Source organism: Nyctibius grandis, chromosome 9, assembly GCF_013368605.1.
Source record: "Nyctibius grandis isolate bNycGra1 chromosome 9, bNycGra1.pri, whole genome shotgun sequence".
Lineage (NCBI taxonomy): Eukaryota > Metazoa > Chordata > Aves > Nyctibiiformes > Nyctibiidae > Nyctibius > Nyctibius grandis.
The window spans coordinates 29,770,008-29,796,486 of NC_090666.1; the positions used below are offsets into that span (position 1 = coordinate 29,770,008).

At 45.3% G+C, this 26,479-nt stretch overlaps 1 protein-coding gene across 6 annotated transcripts in view; it reads right to left on the reverse strand.

Annotated features, from left to right (window-relative positions):
• Nucleotides 1–26,479, reverse strand: part of HDAC4 (histone deacetylase 4) — a 291,798-nt gene that overhangs the window by 229,356 nt on the left and 35,963 nt on the right. The window contains exon 1 of one of the 6 annotated variants that reach the window (XM_068408268.1): nucleotides 17,856–17,945. The exons of 3 other annotated variants lie outside the window; for them this stretch is intronic. Coding sequence is in view for 1 of the 3 variants with exons in the window: in XM_068408264.1 (XP_068264365.1) it covers nucleotides 17,538–17,550 (13 nt within the window). In the remaining 2 variants the exon portion in view is untranslated. Of the gene's footprint in view, nucleotides 1–6,943; nucleotides 6,996–17,537; nucleotides 17,707–17,855; nucleotides 17,946–26,479 lie in introns of those variants that run through there. 2 more of the 6 variants (XM_068408264.1, XM_068408266.1) reach the window with 2 other exon arrangements.

Below are 26,479 nucleotides of genomic sequence, written 5' to 3' on the forward strand. Positions count from 1 at the left end.
TTCATGCCTTCCTGAAGCGAGCGGACATCAACTACTCCCTCCCTTGTAGGGCTGAAAAGGCTCATGGATTTAAACCCACATTTAATTTCACAGAATCACAGAATCCCAGAGTGGTTTAGGATGGAAGGGACCTTAAAGATCATCTAGTTCCAACCCCTTGCCAGGGGCAGGGACACCTTCCACTAGACCAAGTTGCTCAAAGCCCCATCCAACCTGGCCTTGAACACTGCCACGGAGGGGGCATCCACAGCTTCTCTGGGCAATCTGTGCTACTGTCTCACCACCCTCACAGGAAAGAATTCCTTCCTAAGATCTAATCTAAATCTCCCCTCTTTTCAGTTTAAAACCATTACCCCTTGTCCTGTCACTCCATGCCCTTGTGAAAAGTCCCTCTCCAGCTTTCCTGTAGGCCCCCTTCAGGTACTGGAAGGTTGCTAGAAGGTCTCCACAGAGCCTTCTCTTCTCCAGGCTGAACAGCCCCAACTCTCTCAGCCTGTCTTCATAGGAGAGGTGCTCCAGCCCTCTCATCATCCTCATGGCCTCCTCTGGACTCACTCCAACAGCTCCATGTCCTTCTTATGTTGGGGGTCCCAGAGCTGGATGCAGCACTGCAGGTGGGGTCTCACGAGAGTGGAGTAGAGGGGCAGAATCCCCTCCCTCGACCTGCTGGCCACGCTGCTTGTGACGCAGCCCAGGATACGGTTGGCCTTCTGGGCTGCAAGCGCACATTGCCGGCTCATGGTGAGCTTCTCGTCACCCCCAAGTCCTTCTCCTCAGGGCTGCTCTCAGTCCATTCCACTTGAAAATAAGACTGCTGCACCACTGTAATAGTATGATAAATCGACAAAGTCTGCAAGTTAATTTGTATCAGCCTTTAATAAAGACAGTTTCTAGTGGTTTTCCTTTATTATTGTCTCAGTATCAAGGACAAATTAAAAGTTACGACAAAGATGCCAAGTGCATCCCCATAACAGCAAGTATCTGTGAGATTCACCACCGTTGGCATCTCTGTGTTTCCACAGTGCAGCTCACAAACACGTCAGCAAGAAGCACACACACAAGTCCAAATAATGCCATCACCTTTCAATTACGCATACAGGAAAGCTTCTCCTACCCGCAGGATCTTTTAGCTGCTGCCCATGGACATGGGCTTTCTCCTGGGGCTGCCCAGAAGAGGGCAAGAGACCCGACAGCCAGAGCTGGAGACCAACTGCTGCACAAATTAATGTTCTCCTTGGAGCCTGCGTAGGCAGAACCTGACAGTCCTTAAGTACCATCCACCGGAGACACCAGCTTTAAAAAATTGCCTCACTTGGATCAGCAGTTTGAGTTAACAGCTCCCTTCAATAGCAATCAAAAAGCAGTGCCCCCTCGACTTTTTTTTCCTTAGTCCAGCTACAATTTTCCCTTGAAGGCCAAGACTTAGAAAAGCAGGTAACAAACACACATCCTCATTATTACAGGAGCTGAGTCAACGCTACTTTAAAGAAATAAAATTCTATGTATTTCCTTGAATTTTTAACAAATCCTTTATAACCTTTTTATATTTAACACATCCTTTATAACTTTTTTTACATAAGTTTAAGTGCCCTTTTATTTTGCAAAAGTTTAGATCTTATATGATAAAAATAGATATTGTAATATGATAAATAAAAAGGACAGAAAACCAGCTGGCTATATCGGATCAAATGCATCCCCTCAAATCGCACTTTCTTGCTTGTTTTCACTGGAGGTTGTATGTCCTTCTGTGCAAAACACAGAGTATGTCTTGGCTGGTTTGGGAGGGGAAAAATTCACTCTGGACGACTGTACCATTTTGACAGCTCACCCTGCATGGATTAATAGCAGGAGGTGTGTTGAATCTTTCACCCTACACTTCTGTAGCACATCACCCTACAGAAAGGCAATACCGAAAAAAAACAGTGAATACTAAGACACTATTGAATTAACACTTCCAGTTCAAAAGATGAGGTTTGAAGAAGCTGTGATAAGACAGAGAGGTTTTCTCTCTGCTTTCACCAACACCGTTGCTCCCCAGCCAGCTCACCTGCTACAGCTGGATAACTCCAAGCCCTGAGAAGCTCTGCAACACAAGGTGGTGCTGGGACTCTCTTTTCCAGGTGTGGACCAAGGAACCCTTGCTAGACTTGCTCCCTTTGGGATTAGGATTAATCCCAGACACTGAAGAAGCTGTGTTGGTGTCTTACAGGATGGGCAGATACAGACCTGATGGACAGAGCTGATGTGGGGGCTGCAGAGCCACTTGATGAACTCCATGATCATGGGCTGGGGTGGGATGGATATAAGAGGACAGCTTCCAAATTTGAAGCCTGGAGCACAGGGAGAAGCTGCACAACAGCTAATGACAGCACATGCAGTTGAGCCCAAACCTACCTGACCTCCAGAAATGTGGGAAATTCTTCTGATGTGTGCCTTCATCCCACCCAGCTGTGAGATCAAAAAGCAAACCCTCCATATAACAAAATCCTTATACCAAAGGATGGAACTGGTGATGAACTTTTTGGAGCTTAAACTACAAGCCTCGCACTTCTCAGGGTGGGCCTACATGAGAGCCCAACCTATGAATTCCTGCCTAATACAGTTACAATACCAAAAACCTGGGGACTAAGCTCCATTTCTTTCACACTTCAACTAACCACCCTATCCCAACTTTCACACTAAGAGCACTTTTTATCCTTAGCTTTTCTTGTGGATAGGAAACAAGGCAGATATTGATGTTTCCTCTCTATTTTCTACACATTTCAGCAAGACGACAGCCCCGTGGGGCTCAATATTGCATTTGGTTTGCAACTGCTCTCACCTATAGATTTGCCAGGGCAGGTACACAAGTTATGACGTTAAGATCAAGACCTGTACAGCAAAACTTACTGCACTCTCTCTTAAGGAGGATTGTCTGCTGGGACAGCTTTTTCCTCTACCTGCCAAAGGATACAAAACTCCTGCAGTAACCACTGAAGTCATATAGGCAAACTATGCTCTCTGCCTATAGGCAATTCTAACTGTAAGGAGGCACCAGAGTTTACAGAGAAGGGGTAAGCAGGGCCAGCCATGAGCTCCCACCAGGCAGAGACTGAGCACAGAGACCCAACCTGGGACATGAGGACACCATGTCAGTAGGTCAGCATAGGCCCCAGGCCATGCCTGCAAGCTCCTCATCCCTCAGTGGGTACCACGGTATCAGCCCAAGCTGCATCCTTCGGAGAACTGACCCAGCTCTGGACTAGGAAGTCATAAAGACCACTGATGCAGAAGCTCTGCAAAACAGATAATGCCACAGTGAGACATCTGATGGCTCTCCAGGTAAACGTTTCAGGTGTGTGGTAACAGGCTACTCTGAGCATGAGAGCAGAACTTGTTTTTTTTAATACCAGCAACTCAATTCTTTGGCATTAGCTGGTTTGTTTAACCAGGTATTAGAATACCAGAAGCTTTAGCATTTCTAGAAGCAGCTTAAACTTTTCCGTAAAAGTCAACGTAAGTGCAAGACTGGTATCAGGTTCAAAGATATACAAACTCCAAGGTGGACTTTCTTCAACTTGTTCAATGCAAATCATTTAAGACGTGCTTGAAAACATGATTTCGTGGGTGGGGGTGGGTTTTTTGTGCACACACAAACTCCCACGAGTTTGCTGATCAACAGTCTCCATAGATTCTACACTCCTCCAGTACACAAACCCATCCAGCATTTTGTTTAACCCGTGCTGATGTTTTGGTTGCTCTGTACTTAGTATGACTCAGAAATCACACCTTTGCAGTGCAGCAGTCTTTCTCTCAGCCATACTGCCTATTCAAGTCAGCACCGTGGGGCAGGTTCTTTCTTATACCCAAAAGATTTTAAGCATCTCTCAGTTTAAGGAATTGAGTATGATGTGCTGCACCTTCATGTTTTGTTGATTTGGTAAAGCATTTAAGGGCTTTAAGTCCAGTCAGGTTGATTTCTAAGCATTACCTTCACAGCCTCAAAACCTCTTCTCCATGAGCTGCTCCTGCTTGCACATGAATACATGCAAAAAACTCAAACCAGCAAGTGAAAACAAAACCAGGGCCAGAGTTGCACTCCTCTTGTTTCAAACAGAAAAATCAGAATTCCCATAGAAAAGGTTAAACCTTTCAAAAGTTTTTAGATTTCAAATCTGCTCAAGTATTTCAAAAGTGACATGGAGGGGCACAGGGGAATATTCGGCTTTTCTTAGAAAGGTTTATATATTCGCAAAACAAACAAAAAACCCCCGCCAAAGCAAAAACCCTAAACAAAACCAAGAATCCACTCTGCTAAAAGGCCAGTGCATTGAGCTCATCAGTAAGATTCTCATAGGCTCTCCAGAAGGAAAGATGAGTACACTAGAAGGTTTTAAACATTTAGATTTAAAACCTTTTAAAAAAAATTTAGATTTTAAACATCCAACAGTCATCCTACCTCCATCTGTTCATGTGCTCAAGAGCCTACCCATCTCTTTATTCTTTCCCCACTCTTCAATCAAAACTATTTCAAAAGGGATTGAAGTACCAACATGCTGCCCTTCTAACCAAAGAAAGGTAAAGAAACAGAAAATGGAAATATAAACAATGGGTACATTAAGACAGCATTGTCTATTTAGTCCTAAGTGCAACCCAACCTGCTACAGCAGTACTCTGGGATCTGTCATTTGTTTGATCTGAACTGCTGCATATGACGAGGACCAACCTATCGCTGCAGCAGTTTGTTTTCTGCATGATCATGACGGCACTGACAATGTATTGGGGCTTCACCTCAAGGGCAAAGACATCTAAAACAGTATCATCCTCAACGAACTACAGCACCTCATTCCACAGAGGGATCTTTTCCCTGCAAAATGCTTCCCCGTGCCACCGCAGTTTACAGCCCAAAGCCTGAAAAACATAAACCACGAGTAATTTTAGTTTGCAGTAGAAGGTCAGGCTGAGCTGCAGCTGCTCTGAATCCGCCCAGACTGTGCTAAGCTGCACTCACAGCAAAGCTGGGGCATGCAGCCGAAACACTCACCCCTCTTGTCTCACCATCAGTGACCTCCACTCGTGAGTCAGAGCCCTTCCACTGCAGATCACGCTTTCTCCCACGAACATGAGCAGTCGGGGAACGACATCGTGCCATCCTGCTTCGCGTAGCTCCCTTACACAGCAGCATGAGAAAGCACAAGCCAAGTTCTATACAGATACACAACATTTACACTGGCAATACACATGGCTACTAACGGAACAACTTAAAAGAGAAGTATTGCTTCTCTGCCCTTTCATTTCAACTGCATATATGTCCCCAAGAAGTTACTTTTGGGAAACTCCATGCTCTAGAAAACTACTCAGAGATTTCTGCTACTGTTACAGACAGTGGGATTTGGGGCCAGGGAAACCCCAAATGTTGCTTTGAGGAGAGGGGAGAGAGGCTCTGAGAAGCTCCAGCAGCTGAACATTCAACTGATATTTGCCAGATCAACAGCTTTAGCTTCAAGTCCTGTAAAAACAGATTTTTAACTTTGCAATAATTAAAGAAAAAAAATACAAAAAAAGAGCGTGAATTACAACAACTACTCTGAATAAAAACGTGAAATGATAAATGGCAGAGAAATACAGGTGCTACACTCAACGCCGTGCTGATTTGAAACTGCGCACTGCTTTTCATTTGTATTTCACATTTGCAGGATTTATTTTCTGTAATTCCTATTTGTAGAATATCCACTACCTGTCTATTAATGAAGCCATCCAGTAAGAAGCCACATAGGCTCATACCCTGTGTTATACCTCTCCAAGTACAAGTCAAGTTCAGCATTGCTCTACCAGCACCCTCCTCCATCAAGCCAGCATCCTACTGCCTGGACCTTCATGGTAACCTAAATACCTAGAACTCTATCCTCCAACACATAAAAAAAGCCTTGCTGCCATCCCAATATAAAAATCAAGTAGTGGGAGAAAAAGCCAGACTTCAAGAATACTAAGGGTAAGGACACAACTTGAGCAGAGATGTTCCTCATTCCCCTCACGGTGGACAGAAATATCCCCGTTTGTGTAAATAACGGCCTTAGGCAACAGGGCAACAAATCCGTACATAGATAAATGTCACACGCTGACGTCAAGTGCTGGAGCAACCTAATCAAAGTACAGCCTTCAGCTATTTTTAAATCCTAGTTATTTTTCCTTAAAAAAACAAAACAAAACAAAAAAAAAACCACAAAAGATATCATTAAAACTCATATTTTGAAAAAAAACCTTTAAAAAATTCTATATAGCAGTAAAACAGAGTTTTTAAAGTATTTATTTCTCTCTGGTACCACAGACGTAAAAGCGAGGCTATACCCAACCCCGAAACTAGCTGTTCCGTCTGATGCGTCACTGCACTAGAAAGCAGAAGATAAGGATTTGGGAACGCATACACATCAGATTGGCACCAGCATTTGTATTGGAAATTTACCCAGACAGGTTAAAAATAACACCACGAACGTTCGCAGCCATGCTGAAGGTCGCTTTCAGCAGAGCCGCCGTTTTTATAGTAAGAGCTCCTGGCGACATGTGACTCGCTATTGCTAGTATTTTTGTCCCCAGAAAACACGCTGCACAATCAGGTTCCCTTGGCTGAGAATTAAGGTCACAGAGGCTGGTCACAACCAATACGACAGTGCCACAGCAATCTGCCCAACGCCTACTTGATTGACTTGTTTTCCTTCTTAAAACTAATCCTCCACTGACTTACATTGAAAAAAAGTCATTTCTCTCTACCAGCACACTGGCCAACATTCCCGTTACGCATTTCCATGGTTTTAAGCCCCATTTAACCACAGGGTCCGGTTTCAATAATATGAGACTCAGCATGGCGCGAGAACTTTTACACGGACCAAGCCGCAGACCTTGGACCTTACATGGACCAATCTTCTGGCTTTGCAGAGCATCAGCGTAGAGAGCGGAGCATCATTACCTTCAGAAAGCTGCCTTTGTAAACAAGCTGGCTGAACGTCCACGATGGGGGAGGTGTTCTCCACAGCGATCCTGGGGACTCAGGCTGGGCTCCACAGTCTCCGTTTAGAAAGGAAGCGATTCCAACCAGGAATGCCTGATGCTGCCTTCAGCTCTAGCTTCAGTGCCATCTCATCTTCACAGGTGCAAGAGGCCTTGCTGCTTCCTGCAGTTGTAAAGTTTTCTATAAACACTTCATGTGAGGGGAAAGAAAGTGTCTTCAATAGTTAAATCTTCAATTTATGGGAACGGAATCTATCATGAAGCTTCATCCTTACTGGAGACAACAGCAGGAGACAACTGGCCAAAGGACAGGAGAGAAAAGGCAGGCCATGCAAAGTTACAATACAATCCACACCGCAAATTAGTATTTCAAGGTTGAATCTAAATACTCAGATCAGAATCGAGTTACAGAAGGAAACAACAAAATATCTTTTAACAGTCACGTCCCTGTTCCCATCAGAACTTTTTCAGAGATTTTTGTGTTTCTTTTTTTTTTTTTTTGAAGAGCATGGAGGGACACAGATCATTTTTTGCATTTTCATCCCATCCAGCCTCCTTTCCTTAATGTTTGCCACCTTCGGTACAAGGCATGCCCAGCACAGACTCAACACAGGATAAAGCTTGAGCATGTATTTCTATGTGGTAATTTGAACCAAAGTGAAACTACACCAAGTCCTGAAGTCCCCTCTGTCCTTCTCTCTAGCAGTCCAGGTACAGCATTCGTTATCAAGGCTCATCACTGCTTCACATGGTAGCAATCTCATTTTCAAAAGATTGCTTGCCCACCCTCCAGCAACATGCAGAGCACTAGCTACAAAAGCCTCGTGCCCCAAGACAAAGCCCATCTTGCTACTGGTTTTCTAGGACTGGAAGAATCCCCTATTTTGTTTTCTAAGGGTGGCTCATACACAAATGTTAACAACTTCTTCACACATGAGCTTACATCCCTCATCACTGGAACCTGTCGAAGGCATTACTTGGTGCCAGTAGAGCTGAGCAGTAACCACATATAATGAACCCAAGTCCTCTTTTCCAGGTTGTCCTTGAAAGGAGAGGTGGTATGTACTGGATGCTATTTGTAACGGCTACCAGCAAGCATTTACATTGATCTCTTACCCTCGTTCTTTGCTGGGTTTTAAAGGAAGAAACTTGCATTTAAAAGGAGCAAGAATCTTTAATTCATTGTCAGCACTTCCCTCAGCTGGAACATACAACTGATTTAAGAGTTTCTTGAAGTTATCCATACTTAAATGAAGACACCAGCTTCACGAAAGATTTCTGACTTCTTATTCCTCACAGAGACATTAAATGTAAAGTAAAAAGAAAAAGTAAAGGCCTGTTCAGCATCAAAGGTACACTACGCAGCAGCCACCCAGTAAAAAGCCGTTGGTGCAGAACAGAAAGATTTTTATTCAGAGGAGCATGAAAGCTTCATCCATAACATACTCAGAGCCATAAATCAGCAGTGCCAAACCCAGCCCGCAGGGTGATGCTGGGATGCCCGACACGGCTGCCAGCACCCTCCCACTCCCACCGAAAAATTGCATCTCCAGCCCCCGTGGTCTCCTCAAGCACGAACTCCACCAGCAAGATACTGCTGGCTTCTGAGCTTAACCACACAGGGCGACACAGAAGGGAAGAAAATAAATCTTCAGCAACAAAAAAAAAAAACAAAAACAAAAACAAAAAAAGCCAGGAGGAGGTTAAAAAACAAGAGGGAAGGAAAGAGCAAAATTAAAATCAACTACCACTCAGTGGGATCATATATATGCCTCGACTTGTGAAGATGCATATGAAGATGAAGGCAGATGTTTATTGATTTCTCTCTCAACCGAGGGGTTGCCTTGTTTAATGGAAGAGAGCAGAGATAAACCTCTTGGATAAACTAGCAGTGGAAGAATCCATTTCCCCAACAGAAAGGATCAATGATTATCCATTTTCCCTTTTATCCTCCCAGTCACACAGCGAATTTGAGAAAACGAGCTAACCGCAGCTCCCATCTGCTCTCCTCAGAGACATTTCTTCAGCTAAAGAATCCACATCAGAGTCTGCACCAAACATGTTTTGATAGGATTTTCTTACAAAACTTAATCAAGCATGGGAAGTAAAGTAGCTTTGCTCTGAATGCTAAATTTAGTGCAAGTCTGCACCTTGACCGTATAACCCACAGAGCCGGACATGCAGAGGTGGTCTGCCGGGACGAAGCAGTTTTGTCCAGCTCATTTTAAATTGGAAATACGCTAGCTCTGGAATTTAAATTGGAAATATGCAGATCTGGAGTGGTGCACAGACCTTAATTACATGAAAGAACACAAGTACTGAATAACAAAGTCTTTAAGCAAGAACCACGCTGAGAGCTCTGAAGTCCCCTGCAGCACTTTCCCAACACCCCCCCCAACAAATAAAACCCCATATTCAGGGAGGGAGAGGAAAGGAATACAAAGTACATTTACTGTAATACTTGCAGATGAAAAATTGTAATTGCTCTGCCTTGACATCTGGTTTCTATTTTGCTTCCATTATATCAGATTACATAACAAACAGATGATGCACTAGAGCTCCAGAGTTCTTCTGCAAGTCTTGCGCGGATTTGGTGTTTACATTCTTGTTCATAAAAATTTCAGCTATGCCACACACACACACAGGCGTGTTTGAAGCAGACAAAGGCAAAGACAAACGAGAAGTTTTCAAACTAATAAGACTGATTGTGGGGGGGGCTGGGGTGTGTTTAAAGCCATATAGAAAATATTCCGTTCCACAGTCCAGTTCGGAAATTGAATCTGCATAGAACAGCACTTGCAGCTGTGCAGACAAAGTTTATATGAACAAGCCACAGGGAACACACCAGTTTACACCCGGGTGAAACAGTTAGGTAAGCAAGTGCCAAATTTAATGATGCAAACACAAATTCCACTCTGCCCTGTCATGTTACTGTTATCTTACTAAATGCAACTCCACATCACTCATGTCCCCCCTCCACGTTCTAATTTGGGTCCATAAATTGTTTGTTTTTTTTTTTTTCCCCAGACAATGGTACTTTTAAGTCACTTCTGCTGTCATGGTGACTCACAGTCTTAAGAGCATATGGTAAATGCGTAACTTCCAGCCATCAACTTTGCTGACCTTGTCCCTAGACACACATTATAAACTTTCTTCTGAGTCAACAGCACATCCTTCCTCCGCAGCAATTCAGGAAGTCATGCAGTCGTTATATTATAAAGCTGACTCAGATGTATACAGGCGATCTTCACATGCCGGCGAGGTTTCAGTCCATCTTCACCATGCAAAACCTGTAGCGTACCTTATCGGAACAGATTATAGATTTCTTTCCAGAGAGCGCCTGCACGTGCTTCTTTCTGCAGCACTGCAAGACGCAACGCAACAATTGCATCCGAGCGTACTGCATTTCAGAAACAGGACAGAATAATGCAGCTGTGGAGTTACACTAACGTACAGCACCATCTCTGAAGTTTCCAAACCATGTGGTCAAACACGCAATTCTATCCCCCAACCCCATAGTTATCAGTTCAAATGGATCCCCCCTCCCCAAAACACAACACGCAGGAATGAACACCCCAAGAACTGCAAACTTACGCAGCTTGTGACGGTCCTCTCCTCCTCTCTACAGGATGCTCAAGTTTTATCTGGAACCATTCTGAACCATACACAAATCCCATACTCACAGAAAATCGCATCCACAACATATTTTCCACAGAGAGAACACGCAGCAAGTGACTCCAAACTTCAAGTCACCCCCAGGCTTCGCACTACACATTTAAGTTGTCAGCGTGGCCTTCGTTACCTGCACTTTCACATACGTTCACGTCCTGCAAAGCTCAGGCTGAACATTCTGGCCAGCAAAAGCATCCAGGTTCTTAGGCACCATAATGGCAAGAACTATATACTCATCTAATATATTTTATATTACTCCATACTCATCTTGGGTTCTCCATTTTGCTTCTTAACAGTCCTAAATATCTCCTGCTGCTCGCTATCAGGCAAGACACTGGACTAGCTATGCCTTCAGCCTGCTCAAGTACAACACTCTCTGTGATCAGATTTGTAGCTTCAGTAAAGACCATCCCAACAGGGACTGTCCCATTCTGGCCCACAGCAACCTCATCAACGCAAGTTATTTTTAAGAGAAGCAAACACAGGACCCACTTTGCCGAGAAGAATAAAAGAGGCAGAGTAGCAATCACTACTATTTGAGGGTGTAAATTTTGCCCCGTAATGGGACCAACAGGTCTTATACGGAGAAAAGGAGGGCTAATGCACAGCATGGGTTGCACAAATCCAGACATACACTCCTATCATACAGCCTTTAACTATATGTCATGCACAACCACTTATAAGAACTAAACATCACTTTTCTCTGCACAAGCTCACTCGCAGGAAATTTTACAGGATGCATATCCCTTTCATACCTGAAGATTTCAGTGAATAACATTGCAGGCAACTCCTCTTTCATACACCCTACTAAAAGGGGTTCAAGCAAATGGAGCAACTGACTCCTTCGCACACTTATCTACTGTCACGCTTGCAAGCACCTAACGTTGCTTTTGGTAGAAGCGGAACAGACCTCATTTTTAATCATCAGAACTGACAAAATCTTTCTAAAAAGATTTGTCTCTACCAAAACAGCTTGCAGTACCTTCAGGCCCTAAGAGCTGACAGGTAGCCCCAACATCTGAACCAAACCAACATGAGCAGGTACAAGATCCCCATGTTTTGTTTGGGAAACGCCTGCCAAGACTCCCTGCAGATGGGACCTCTTCGAGTAGGTTAGTGACATTTAAGTTGGAGCCAAATATGAAAATAATAAACGCACTGATGGATATCACTTTAGTATTTTCCAATTTTCAAAGGCCAGTTATTGGCTTTTCTCCCTACCTTCTTCTTACATAAATCTGCACGCATTTACATTACCTGGTGTGCAGATGACATCAGAAATGTTGAAGGCATTAGTCATGGGCAGACAAGTGGAAAAATATTCCAAAATACCATAGTTTTCAGGAAGCTTATCCCTCAGGTACTACAGGCATCCGCTGCTAGCCTGGCAAACAAAAGGAAAAAGGGTATTTTGCCAGAGAAAAAGAATCACTTCTGGCCACGTCTTAACAGGTTTACCTCGAAGCACCAAGCAGGCATTTAATAGTATTAATCTCAGAACAAAAAGACAGTACTAAGTGTATTCAACTTCTTACCATGAGGTGTTTTTTCCCTCTGAACGTTTCCACACTGGGCTAGGTTCTTAGCAAGCCCAGGAAGAAGTACTCAAAGCAGCCGCTTAGAGGAGAGAGAAAGGAAATGGGGAAAAAAAAAAAGCAGGGGAAAAAAATGCAATGCCACCTCCCATTACAAAACACCAAGCACCAAGATATTTAAGGTCTCCTAAGGAAGTTCAACAAAAACGAAGCAGAGATGCATCAGGTCAGAGGAAAACAGCAGGCACCAAGGAGCAGAGGCAGAGCTGCTCTAGCCAAGGGATGGCTGTTCCTTACTCCAGCACGTAGCTTATACCTACCCCCGCTTTGCTGCTGTTCTTCAAGCACCAAAATTAATATGCTTAGTCTTCCATTTCACCTTCAAAAGACCTTTAGGTGTCCATCTATTAAAACACATCAGGGTTGCATTACATGCCTAAAAAAACTTAACTGCAACAGCTTTCTTACAAACCTAAGAAATCTTAGCAGATCACAGAATCACAGAATCACAGAATCACAGAATCACAGAATCACAGAATGTTGGGATTGGAAGGGACCTCGAAAGATCATCTAGTCCAATCCCCCTGCCGGAGCAGGATTGCCTAGACCATATCACACAGGAACGCGTCCAGGCGGGTTTTGAATGTTTCCAGAGAAGGAGACTCCACAGCCTCTCTGGGCAGCCTGTTCCAGTGTTCGGTCACCCTCACCGTAAAGAAGTGTTTCCTCATATTTAAGTGGAACCTCCTGTGTTCCAGCTTGCACCCATTGCCCCTTGTCCTGTCAAGGGGTGTCACTGAGAAGAGCCTGGCTCCATCCTCATGACACTTGCCCTTTACATATTTATAAATATTAATGAGGTCATCCCTCAGTCTCCTCTTCTCTAAGCTAAAGAGACCCAGCTCCCTCAGCCTCCCCTCATAAGGGAGATGTTCCACTCCCTTAATCATCTTCGTGGCTCTGCGCTGGACTCTCTCTAGCAGTTCCCTGTCCTTCTTGAACTGAGGGGCCCAGAACTGGACACAATACTCCAGATGCGGCCTCACCAGGGCAGAGTAGAGGGGGAGGAGAACCTCTCTCGACCTGCTAACCACACCCCTTCTAATACACCCCAGGATGCCATTGGCCTTCTTGGCCACAAGGGCACACTGCTGGCTCATGGTCATCCTGCTGTCCACTAGGACCCCCAGGTCCCTTTTCCCTACGCTGCTCTCCAACAGCTCTGTCCCCAACTTGTACTGGTACATGGGGTTGTTCTTGCCCAGATGCAGAACTCTACACTTGCCCTTGTTATATTTCATTAAATTTCTCCCCGCCCAACTCTCCAGCCTGTCCAGGTCTCTCTGAATGGCTGCGCAGCCTTCCGGCATCTCAGCCACTCCTCCCAGTTTTGTGTCATCAGCGAACTTGCTGACAGTGCACTCTATTCCCTCATCCAAGTCATTAATGAATACATTGAATAGAACTGGTCCCAGTACCGACCCTTGCGGGACTTCGCTAGACACAGACCTCCAACTGGACTCTGTCCCATTGACCACCACTCTCTGGCTTCTTTCCTTCAGCCAGTTCACAATCCACCTCACTACCCGATCATCCAGACCACACTTCCTCAGTTTAGCTGTGAGGATGCTGTGGGAGACCGTGTCAAACGCTTTACTGAAATCGAGATAGACCACATCCACAGCTTTACCATCATCTATCCACCGGGTTACGTCCTCATAAAAGGCTATCAAGTTGGTTGAGCATGACTTCCCGTTGGTGAAGCCATGCTGAGTGCCCCTAATGATCCCCATATCCTTGATGTGCCTAGAGACAGCACCAAGGACAAGTTGTTCCATCACCTTTCCGGGGATGGAGGTGAGGCTGACTGGTCTATAGTTACCCGGGTCCTCCTTCTTGCCCTTTTTGAAGACTGGAGTGACATTCGCTTTCCTCCAGTCCTCAGGCACCTCTCCCGTTGCCCACGACTTAGCAAAGATGATGGAGAGTGGCCTAGCAATGACTTCTGCCAGCTCCCTCAGCACCCGCGGGTGCATCCCATCAGGGCCCATGGATTTATGGACGTCCAGATTGCTTAATTGGTCCCTGACCCAGCCCTCATCTACCAAGACAGATTCCTCCACTATCCTGACTTCTTCTGAGGCCGCAGGGGGCCAGGGCTCCTCAGGACAGCCTCCAACAGTATAGACAGAGGCAAAGGCGGCATTCAGTAACTCCGCCTTCTTTTTATCCTCTGTCTCCAGGGCCCCCACCTCATTCATCAGTGGGCCTACATTGCCTCTAGTGTTGGCTTTACCTGCAATGTATTTGAAGAAGCCCTTTCTGTTGTCCTTGACCTCTCTTGCAAGGTTTAATTCCAAGGAGGCCTTAGCTTTCCTAGTTGCCTCCCTACATCCTCCGACAACAGACTTATATTCCTCCCAAGTGGCCAGCCCCTCCTTCCACGATCTGTACACCCTCTTCTTCCACTTGAGTTTGCCCAGCAGTTCCCTGTTCAACCATGCAGGTCTCCTGGTACCCTTCCTTGACTTCCTACCTGCTGGGATGCTCTGATCTTGAGCTCGGAAGAAGCAGTCCTTGAATGCTAACCAACTGTCTTGGGCCCCCTTACCTTCTAGTACCCTGTCCCATGGAATTTCCCCTAGCAATTGCTTGAAAAGGCCAAAGTTGGCCCTCCTGAAGTTCAGGGTTGCGATTCTGCTAGCTATTCTGTTCCTGCCACATGAGATCCTGAACTCTACCATCTCATGGTTGCTACAACCAAGGCTGCCCTCAACCTTCAGCTCTTCAACCAGACCCTCCTTGTTAGTGAGGATAAGATCCAGCAGCGCTCCTCTCCTAGTTGGCTCATCCACCATTTGCATCAGAAAGTTATCATCAATGCACTGGAGGAACCTCCTGCACTGAGGATGGCTGGCTGAGTAGGCCTCCCAGCAAATATCAGGGTAGTTGAAATCCCCTATGACAACCAGGCCCTGTATTTGCGAGACTGCTCTCAGCTGCCTGTAGAAGGCCTCATCACCCTCCTCATCCAGATCCGGTGGCCTGTAATAGACACCCACAACAGTATCACCCCTGCCAGCCTGCCCCTTAATTCGCACCCACAAACTCTCAACTCGCTCCTGATCTGCCTCTGGACAGAACTCAATACATTCTAGCTGCTCACTCACATAAAGAGCAACTCCACCACCTCTCCTTAGCGGCCTGTCTTTCCTGAACAGGACATAGCCATCCATGACCACATTCCAGTCATGCGAGGCGTCCCACCAAGTCTCTGTAATTGCCACTAGATCATAGCCCCCCGACCGAACACGGATTTCTAACTCCTCCTGTTTATTCCCCATGCTGCGTGCATTGGTGTACAGGCGTTTCAGGCAGCGAGCTGAGCACACCGATTTCACCCCAGGGGGATGGGAGGCCTCCTGGTCTACCTCAACACTAGAGCGTTGCCCCAGTGGTGCAAGCCCAGCTACTACCCCATCCCCCTTCGAATCTAGTTTAAAGCTCTCCGAATGAGCCCTGCTAATTCCTGTCCCAGAACCCTTTTGCCCCTACGACATAAGCGTTTCCCATGTATTACAGTCACGCCTGGTGTCTTATAAAACCAGCCATTATCAAAGAACCCAAAGCCCTGCCTGTAGCACCAGTCTTGTAGCCAGGCATTAATAGAGAGAATCCTACTATTCCATCCCGCGTCATCACCTGAAAATGGAAGGAGGGAGGAGAAAACAACTTGTGCCCCAGACTCTTTCACCAACCGTCCTAGGGCCTTGTAGTCTTTCTTCATCCCCCTCAGACTACGGGATGCAGCTTCTTCCCCACCTGTCTGGAAGATCAGCAGGGGGTAGTAGTCTGTGGCCTTCACCAGGTTGTGGAGTTTTCTGGTGATAGCCCTGATTCGGGCTCCAGGCAGGCTGCAGACCTCCCTGTGATGGGGGTCAGCTCTGCATATTGGGCCCTCAGATCCCTTTAGGAAGGAGTCTCCAACCACTAAAACTCTTCTTCCTTGTGGAGGAGGTAGCTATATGCCTGTCAGGTTTTTCTGACTGTGGTGGGACCTCTGATATAGGTTGCCTCTCCACCACATCCCCATTGGACCGGCTGTATTCCACTAGGGCTTCATATCTATTGCTCAGAGGCACCTGTGGAGGCAAGGTAGGCAAGGAGGGCACTCGCCTTTTGCCACAGCCATAGACTTGCCTCCACTCACTCCTCTCCTCTAGGTTCTTGTTTTCCACCTGAGAGGGGCAGAGTACAGGGGTCCCTCGATCCTGGGAGCTCTCCGGCAGGTGCTCCCATTTTTGTTGCAGGGAGGGCAGAGCCTGGCTCCACCAGTCTATCTCCATTTCAGCCTCCATTTCTATACTCCATTTCAGTTGAGTATATTACTCAAAGGCAGCCTGCTTTTTTGGTAGTTTGGTAAGGTAATATTTGCAATTGGGGTAAAAATCTGTCATTGGACTAGGAAAATGTTAGCCACCAGTTCCCAACACCCTGTATCAGCAAGGAAAGCTGCATTTACACTCGCCACTGCTTCAACTGCAAAACCCACGATGGATCCAGTTTTCCTGTGAAACATGGAAACACAGAAAATGTTTTTTCTGTGAAACATTCACACTGAAGACACAAACACACAATGCACTCCCAGGGGAAGCCGGCACATCGGCAAGAGGGCAACCACCCACTAGCCAAAAGGAGAAATGAAACAGCTTCACGTTTCGGCACGGATAAACTAACACCTAATTTGACTCACTTCAGTTATCCTCCAGCTGAATTCTTCCTTGCACTACCTTAATTCACTCCCAGTAAGAGACTGTGCCTAGATCACCTCCTAGCCCACGCTGAGGAGATGTTTATAGCTGACGAAGAAGTTCAAAGCGATGGATTGTGCTGACTGGGATTGTTCTTTGAATACCTCCTCCTGCTGATGGGGAAAAAAAAAAAAAAAAACAGGCAGCAAAGGGGTCCTCTCCTAAAAATCAGCACACAGCCCTAGTCAAAACAAGTCCTTGAGCACAGCAAGAGCAGAACAGTGAACACCACAGGGAGGACGAAGGATGCAGAGAGAGTCTTAATTTTATGCTTCCCAACATTTTTATTTAGAGCAGCATGTGAGAAAAGGGGCTACACGGTTCTGACTTTCTCAGAGGCCAAGATGAAAAAGCTGCTTCTTCAGCACCAAACTTTTAAGCACTTATTCATTCCTGCTTGTCATCTGTAAGCAAACTACTCCTCCATTCATTACAGACTGGCAGAACGCAAAGGCGTAGTGCAGAAGCCTTCACTTTTACTATTATAAATGATGCTATTTTTGCCTTTAAGCCTCCAGTATCACAAATCACATACCCTTCGCACGCATCACCCCCGGCTGCCTCCACTCAGCTATTGTGTCTCCCGGAGCTGTAGGTGTTTTCCTCCCGTAGCTTTACCTGCTGAGAGCAATCGGGAGCGAGCTGTGACATCCAGCCGCTCTGCTACCATGCAGCAGCATTGCAAAGAGTTGCGTGTGTAGGGCTGTGTACAACCGCTTATTTATAGGACACTCCAATTAATAAAGAGTTGCACGCGGCCAGCAAACCACGGCTGACCACACAGCTGTCGCAACGACTGTCCAATTTGCGCTTAACCCCCTCCCCCTCCCCGAGCTTTCAGCATTAACGTCACCTTTCAACACAGAAGAACAAACTGCCACGGCCGTTCACCATCAGACAATGCCAGACATCCGAAACCTCCGCGCGCGTTGCGTTTGCTGCCCTCTCATCTGTTTCTACCAGCAATAAGTTTTCACTTCTGCTCAAATGCCAGACAAAACATCTTTAAGCTGCCAGCGTGCTTCTCCGCTGGCACAGCCAAGGGCGCTCCACAAAGGTCAGTGGTTTGAAGAATCTGCACAACGTATCAGAAAGCCCTACAAGCATGTGATGCTTGGAATGAGAGACTGATCCATAATTAGATGTTTCAGAGTTTGTTATCCTGGAAAGAGGGCCACGGCGGCATTTCACAAGTCCAAGACCGGGAAGGGGAAAAAAAAAAAAAAAAAAGAAAAAAAACCACCACCCGCACAGTCAAATTTATTTTCTCGGCATCTAAAAAAGGGCTCGAGCTGAAACTAAAATTTGGAGACCAGCAACGGTGCATGCAGCCCAGCATCTGCGAGCAGAGGCAGGGCTGCCTGCTTTAGTCCTGTTTAAGAGCCTTACAGCTCAAATACCTCTGACTGCGTCTAACTCATGAGTCAGGTTATGTGGAAGCTCCAAGTCAGAAATTTTCCAATTAATCAGCGGGCGATCAGTGAGAGTGTCCAGCAGGCTTCGATACTTTCAATTTGGGAGGAGGAGGAAGGAGAAACACCCCGGTATGAGTGTTCCTCCCCACATCTCCCCTGGGCACAAAGGTATCCTCCGCACAGCTTAGTCAGCAAAATTACTAACTTGGAAGTGGAGAGTGGTAAATAAAGGGGATCTAAGCCGATAAATCACTTAAAAGTTTGCCAATACAAAGAATATATTAACAAAGCAGGATGTTAGAAACAACTTGCAAATCTGACAAAAACAGTCAAGCTCACAGACATGATGAAAGTGCAGTCTTGTGGGAAAACAGTAAAAAAAAATATTAGGGGAATGAATACTGAGCACTCTGCCTCTTTCAAAATAAGAGCCAGTTACAACCTTGCTGACAACAGCTTCTAAACAGTTTCTACTTACTACCTTTTTTGTGCAAAGAATTCCATTTAAAGATATTGGGGGGAATAAAGCCACTACAAAAGAAATATTCTCACATTTGTTTCTTTCAAGAGAAAAAAAGGAGTTTCTATAGCACAACAGAAATCATCTTTCAACGCAACTACGTCTCATACTTTTGCTTGCTAAAGCCACACATACGTATGTTCCTGAACTGACTACAAGCATAATTATTTCAATATAAAAGCAACTTCCTTCTGCAGAGCTCTGTAGGCTTCAGGAGCTCGAAGAGCAGAACGTAACACAGCAACCACCCTCCTTTACGCCAGCCCTGCTCCCAGCTCACCTTCCCCAGGAGGGAAGGCTCGTCCCACGGCACCACAGGCCGGCACAGTCAGGCTTCCGCACCTAAAGAAATCCAGCTCTCGTGACTGGCAGTTCCTGAACGACTATTCTCCAGCCAGCCTTTCATGAAGAAAGCAGCTTCAACAATAAAATACAAACCAAAATAAGCAGGAAAGAAGGAATTTTAGAGCCCATAGGAAGCTACTTTAAAATTCCTTCCAGAAGGAAGGAAATTGATATGGTTTTCGGCTACAAGGGCCCCTTGCTCCCGCTAACAGTCCCAATGGATGCGTGGGCTGCTGCGGTCTGCCCTCCTTACAGCTCACTGCTGAGGAGGAGCTGCTGAGGGTCTGACAGGTATTGTAGCCTTAACAGGACAACAGCGAGGCAAATAAGGACTGGCTTTCAATGCAAGCATCTATCAGCAGCAGTGTCATCTACCCTTACTTCGAGACCAACACACCCAGAGCAAATGCGTTACTAACTTGTTGGCTAGGCAAAGGCTGCGTGCTGTGTGCCTAGCTTTAACTTGCTTATCCAGTCTAAGTCTTATTGAGGCTGGCGTTTCTCTAGATGGTGTCTATAGCTGGCCAAAGCCAAATATTTACACAAACGTTGCTAGATGCATCCTGCCACCCTCTGTGCGTGCTGTGATGGGCAGTACCGGCGTGCTGGATGCTGCAGGAATGAGCACCAGTGAAGCTGATACTGCAGCAGCCATTAGACAGGGCAGCAGCTTCTCAGAGGTCACCTCTTGGGACTTCAGGCACAAAGGAAGTCAAAGAGACAACTCATGTGTAACGGCCGGTGCTGGGCACCTTCCATCCCTGCTCAAATGGCAGCCCAGAAAGTTCACAGAACCAACACTCACCTCCATGGAGGTAAACAACCATGCCATGTCCCAGCCTGATTAATGGAGGTATTTAACCTTCAACTCTTAAGAGACCAGTTCCTGGGGAAAAGGGAAAGCAAAGCACACCTTGATTTAACACACAGCTTCACTCAACAATTAGGAAGTCTGCCTTTAGCCCAACATCACTTCTTGTCTATACCACACCACGCTGGTACCCCGTTCATTTAAAGGTACGTCAGTCACCTGAAAGAGGGAAAATGAGTGTGTGTGCGTGTGTGTGATGACAGGCTATAACACCCCGATCCAACATTAGGCTGCAGAAACGCACAGACCAAGCCAAACATGGCCCTAAGGAATAAACTTTCACCAGTTCAGACGGGAGAAGGAGCCCGGACAGTCAGACAAGCAGCAACGCAGCAGTATAACGCACGCTAGCTAACAGGAGCTGATCTGCGCCCGCTGCTGAACTGGTATCTGAACCAAAAGATGACCTATAGTGAACTTCAGCAAAAAAATCCTTCACAAACTCAAGCTACAGTAACCAAGGCAGAGTTAGGATAGACATGTATACACACACACTTGTACACACACATACATATATATGTACACATGAATACACATAACCCCACATCCCTGAGCCAACTCAAAACAGCCTTGTTGCTGTCTAACGGCACCATACACTCCTGAGCACAGTTTCTGCCAAGATCCTCCGATTCAGGCTAGGCACAGACTCTTGCTACAGGAACGGCACAAAAGCATAAACATCGCCATCTGACTTCACCATTGAAAGAAGGAAAAGCACATGCAGTCTGCACACCAACACAGGTATGGGCAAGCAGCTGCCAAAAAAGCCACGGTGACATAACCACCGCTGCCTCTTTCTGCAACATTCAACATCTTGCAGCTTCTCTGGCACCACCATGCACATCGCAGATGCAGGAGTAAACAAACTGAAAATATTTCTTTAAAAATATTTCACTGTGTATTCTCAAGCCTCAAGCTCTAATGGGAAAAAGGAGTGGGGAAAAATATTCTCTGCCCATATGATGCATTAAACTTGACCAAAACATGTAAATCTCTTTATGAATATCAGTTTACAACTTAAGAGAGGAAGGAGAAGGGAAGACATCGATGCTGTAGCTCCAACACTTGGCACAAGATGAAGGATCCTGTACTAGAAAATACAGAGCCTGTCAAATCCCTCCTTCGGGCTGAGAACAAGCCACGCTTTCCTTTCTGGCAACGAAAGTCAACTTTAAGTGGACAGTTTTCTCATCAAATAGACAGGGATTATATCTCTGAAAATATTTAAAGATACAAATCACGTGAAGGCCTGCCCTTTCAGGCTTCCTCCTGCCTGCAGTAGGCTGACACAGGCATTAGGATCAACAGATTGTTTATTTTTTCAAAAGGACAGAAAGAACATTTGCAGAAGTTTATTATGAAACAAACAGTTTGTTTGATAGTAGCTACAGCTGGTTTCTCAAAATTGGCAAAAATAACTTCAAAAGCTTTCAGCCAGGAGTGGGATGGCTAGGAATTTTCCCCCGCTCTTCCACCGACAGTTTTTGTTTATATTTAGATACAGATTAAGGGAATGAAAAAAGAAAATACATCTAAACTTCAGAAATATTCTTAACATTTCTCTGCCATTTGGACCATCAAGTCTGCTGCACTACTCAGTTTATAGGTAGGGGAGCTGTGGGGGCACTGGTACAATCATCAAAGTGAGAGGAGGAAGACGCTTCCAGAAAAGACCAAACAGGCTGTTTCATCAAGGCATTCTCCAAGGAGAAACCACTGGAGTCTTGGGGAACCAGCAGGTTTCATCCCAGCCTCTGATTCGCACTGACAAGCAGCTGCACATGTATTATTTCAGCCTCTTCAGCAGCTCCCTCAAGCTTCTCTGCAAGAATCAAAATGTAGAAAGAAGACTGAGTCTGAAGTGACAGACTGCAGCTACTCTGTGATGGGGGGAAAAAAGTCTTTAAGTCCATCACTTACACACATTTCTTTACTGTGCCTTAATCAGCAGGACAACATTTCACAGTGTTCAGTCATTTCAAACAGCTCACAGTTTCCTTTTGCTCCTCTGCTGCTTTACTAAGAGGTGGGAAGAACACTGTTGATAAACTACTGACATTTTTTGCAATGGCTTGAGTGAGCTACTCCAGCAAAGAGGCAGCTCTGTTAGCCACTGCCATACCCTGACACCAAGCTGCAGACGTCCACAGCACTCCACAAGCCACGGGACACAACTTGTCTTATTCTGCCACTGCCACAGTTTGTCACAAGGCACACAGTAACACATGGATTACATTTGGTACCTCCTGGTTACCACCAACAGTAAACTTGGTGCAGAGAAAGATTTTACTTCACTCTGAGAAAGAAAAAAAAAAAAACAACGAAAACACAAACAAAAAAAGACCCACCCCAAACCACCCTGCACTGCTTTTTGCAACTTGAAGATGAGTATTTGCTTTACTGTTAAGTTGTACTTTTTTTTTTTCTTTTTAAATGAGACCAGGCTTGCACCTGGATCTCTTCTGAGACAGGCATGCAGATAGCACTGACTGGCATACTTGAAATGTGCTGTCATCCTTGCAATTAAATCCAAGTTTTCTTCCTCCTACCTAATAAATACAGACACTACATTTCCCCAAAATTAAGCTCTACCTTATCTTTAAAATCTGCTAAGTCATTTATCAGGTTTCTTACCTTCCATTTCTTGAAGCATTCAGCACCCAGTTTGCACAATGACAGCTGTTCAAGCCAAGGGCTTTGTAGAAAGTTTCTTTCATCCAATTGCCAGAACATGTGAAGATCAAGTAACTGTTGCCCAATTACTTCGGGCAGTTATCCCCAAAACATCCCGTTCTTTTGTGCAATGCTATCCATATTCTCCCTGATAAAAGCAAACACCAGTTCTGCTTTGCAGAATAACCAGAAGGAAAAAAAAAAACAGTCTGAGCAACCAGCTCAAAAGCAAGCCTTCCCAAGCGACCAAAGGTGAAGAAGTGAAACAAGGACTCGGACTCACTCAGCAGCCCCCACAAAGACAGCGAGAATGAAGCAGGTAAAGCCATGAACCATCGCAGACGCGCTTCTGAGCTCAGCTGCATCTCCGAAGTGACAACCCGCAGGTAGCCTTGGAGCAGAGGACTGCAGGAGCTGAGCTGTGAAACAACTGATACACACCAGGACAGAAGGAGGTAAGCAGGTGTGAGGGGCACCAGAGTTCACTGAAGGAATCAGCAAAGCCTTGAGCACCAGGGTCACGCAGGCTGGCCACCTTCGTTTCATAACTAGCACAAACATAACCCAAGCCACCGAGGTATGATAAGAAAGGCACTGGGCTTGCTCATAGCTATGAAAACACGCACGGTTGTTCCAGTAAATAACACAAACGCACCTAAAAACATCATCCTCTTTTTATATAAAACACAAATTCAGAATCGAAAAAGTTAGTTAATGAGGGGTAAAAGGGGCCCGACTCGTAACCTGAAATGCAGGAGCTCTGGTACCCTGATATCCCACCAGGCACGCACATCCCACAGCACTCTTGGACTTGACCACTTTGCAGCTGCAAAACGAGTGACCTCTGGCCTACTTTCAGGCACATTTGAGTCCAACCGTATTTACGCTGACAGGGACAAGCAAAGGTTGTGACGATTTATTGACGCAAGAGCTAGTTCATGCTCCATGCCAGAAATTAATCAGTGGAGGAGGAGGAGCTCTGTTTAAGCACCTGGTTATAAAGCGCTTCAGTGATCTGCTAAAAACAACAAGCTGAAGTCTTTCACAACAAATGTGACCAAAAAGAAAAAGAAAAAAAACCAAAAGGACAATTTTTACACAGCCGCTCCTTTAGAAAGTCACAAGAAGCCAGTGCCTGAAGAGAACTATTATGCAGACATTTCCTCGTGAAAAAGAAAACAGATAAGAAGACTAATTCTGAGTGTTCCCAAACCTTTTGTCAACATAAACTGATGCCACAGTTGTTCAGATCACCCCGTCTCACATACATTTGGAGGAGGTGGAGGTGACAACTGAGGTATGATCTGCAAGTTGGTCGTTGGCTCTACCTGCTGCAATTCTGGATACAAAGAAGGAAACCAGAGGCAAAAGTCCCACGACCTATTTGAAATAGCTACTGCACAAAACTACACTTCAAAGGAAAAAAAAAAAAGAAAACCCAAGGATTTTAAGGCAGACTGAATGAACAGCATCACTCTGACCTGCCAAGAAGCCATCATGATAAACCTGTCAAGAGTTACGAGCCTGCAGAACAGGGCTTCCACCTGCTGAAAAAAAAAAAAAAAAAAAAAAAAAAATATATATATATATATAATGCCAATCAGATACTTGCTGCTGGCAGGGAACAGATGCCAAAGCCCTTCTTCTCTGTTAAGGTGTAAGGATCCCATGCCTTCTCCTGGCAAAAGCTGTACGAGACCAGCGGTACTTTATTTAGAATAAAGCAAGTACTTGGAAGTTTCAGAGATTATTTTTTCCTAAAGTGACAGATGTCAAAGATTCAATACTTGGATGGACTATCGGAGTCTGGTGTATGGCTCTGGTCTTTTTAACATTCTGGGTTATTTTTTGACCAGAGAAGGAAAAGTATATTAGCTTGGTCTAGTTCAGGCTTTTTGTATCTTTCCACAAGAGCAGCTTGAGCGTTTTACAGAACAGGAGCACACTAACGTGAAAAAAGTTTTAAACCAAGATGTTTCTTTTTATAGACAGCATAAAACAAAGGTCACAGTTAAAGGAGGAGGGGAAATCTGTTTAACTAGTAAGTGCAACTTTTGAATGCTGAAACAGAATAGCAAAAAATCGTTCTCAATGGATTATCTTAAAATCACCAGGCTGTAAGTTTCCTGCCTGAAGAATCACCAATTGATCAAAAATACTGAAACCAACTTTACAGAAGTAGTAAAAAAACCTGCCCTCTGATCTCTCAACAACAAACAAACAAACAAAAAAAACCCCAAACACAACTGAGGGAGCATCACCTACCTCCCAGCTGCACCCAACTTGACTGGCTGGATGTCTAAAGTGACCGCACGTACAAATAACTGCATTGATCTTGGTCTATTGATTAGAAGGTGAAACCTGACAGCACAGAGTCATTACACAGTAGTTCATGGACAGCAACATCTATTAAAAAAAAAAGTCAAAATACACAATACAATGAGTACACTGCCAAGAGAGGCAGCAAACCCCACACCCCCTCACCCCAAGGCTCATGCTCCTTGCTATTACATAAAGTCTGATGTGGTTACATGACTACAGCAGCCGCCTTTCAGGACAAAATGGTTACCTGAAGCCAAGGCTAGCAGTTCAAAGCTCACACACTAGACCTCACTCCTATTACAATTTTCCCTGTAAAGCTATTTATGTGGTTTGGCAACATAACAGCTACAAACAAAATGAGTACATAGATTCTTGAATAGTGAAAGGGTCAGGATTGATTTTTTTTTAAAAAAAATTGTCTTTGAATTCATCTGTCATTTCTCCAACATCCTGATCCCAGCCCTACCACAGAGTGCAGCTGTAGCTGCACAGTGAGTTTCCAGTACTCCCCTCCACTGGAAGCAACTCTACCTCACCCATGGTTTGGAGTTTCTCCTGGAGGAGAAGGTGGCACTGGCAAAATCCTACTTGCTCGTGTTCAAGTCAACAAGTATCAATACACAAAGGAAGGTTTTTGTTTCACTGATGAGATTATTCAGCCCTCTTTACAACCAAAACAGAGCAAAACAGAACTGATGGAGCGGTTTTGTACAACTTCTCTCCGTCAGCATCCCAGTACCCAGCTCTGGTGCTTACAGTGAAGGGCTCAGATACCACTACACTACTCCTCAACTCAGTGGAAGGAAGCAGACCCTCAAAAACATCGATTTCAGCCACACGAGCTCTGAAGCAGAGGGAGACAACATGATGCTCCTCACACAGCACGGTCCAACTGTGCAATCCCTTGCAAGCGCCAAAGTTTATGCAGCTTCTAAAAGCAACTGGGCAGATGACAAACACAAAAAGGAGCAATAAAGTAAAATTTACCACACCCAACGCCCCAAAAAAATCCAAGTCACACATGACTAAAGGTTGAGAGGGTATATTAATGGCTGTTGGCACCACCTTACCTGTTCTTACCCTCTTTCCCAGGCATCCATAGCTAGATGTGGTCAGGCTCCCAGACCTGGTCCCCCAGGGCTGACTTTGCACAGCCATCCTTGCAGAATGTATTCAGACTTCACGCCTCATGCCGTCAAAATAAATCTGATGTTGCTACATCAAAGTTGAGCAGACCAGATACAAACACTGGGAAGATTAAGTCTAGTCCATGGATTCCCTGGCAAAGCCTGTGCTGCTGGGGTTCAAAGGAGGATTAACAATGCCCCGCT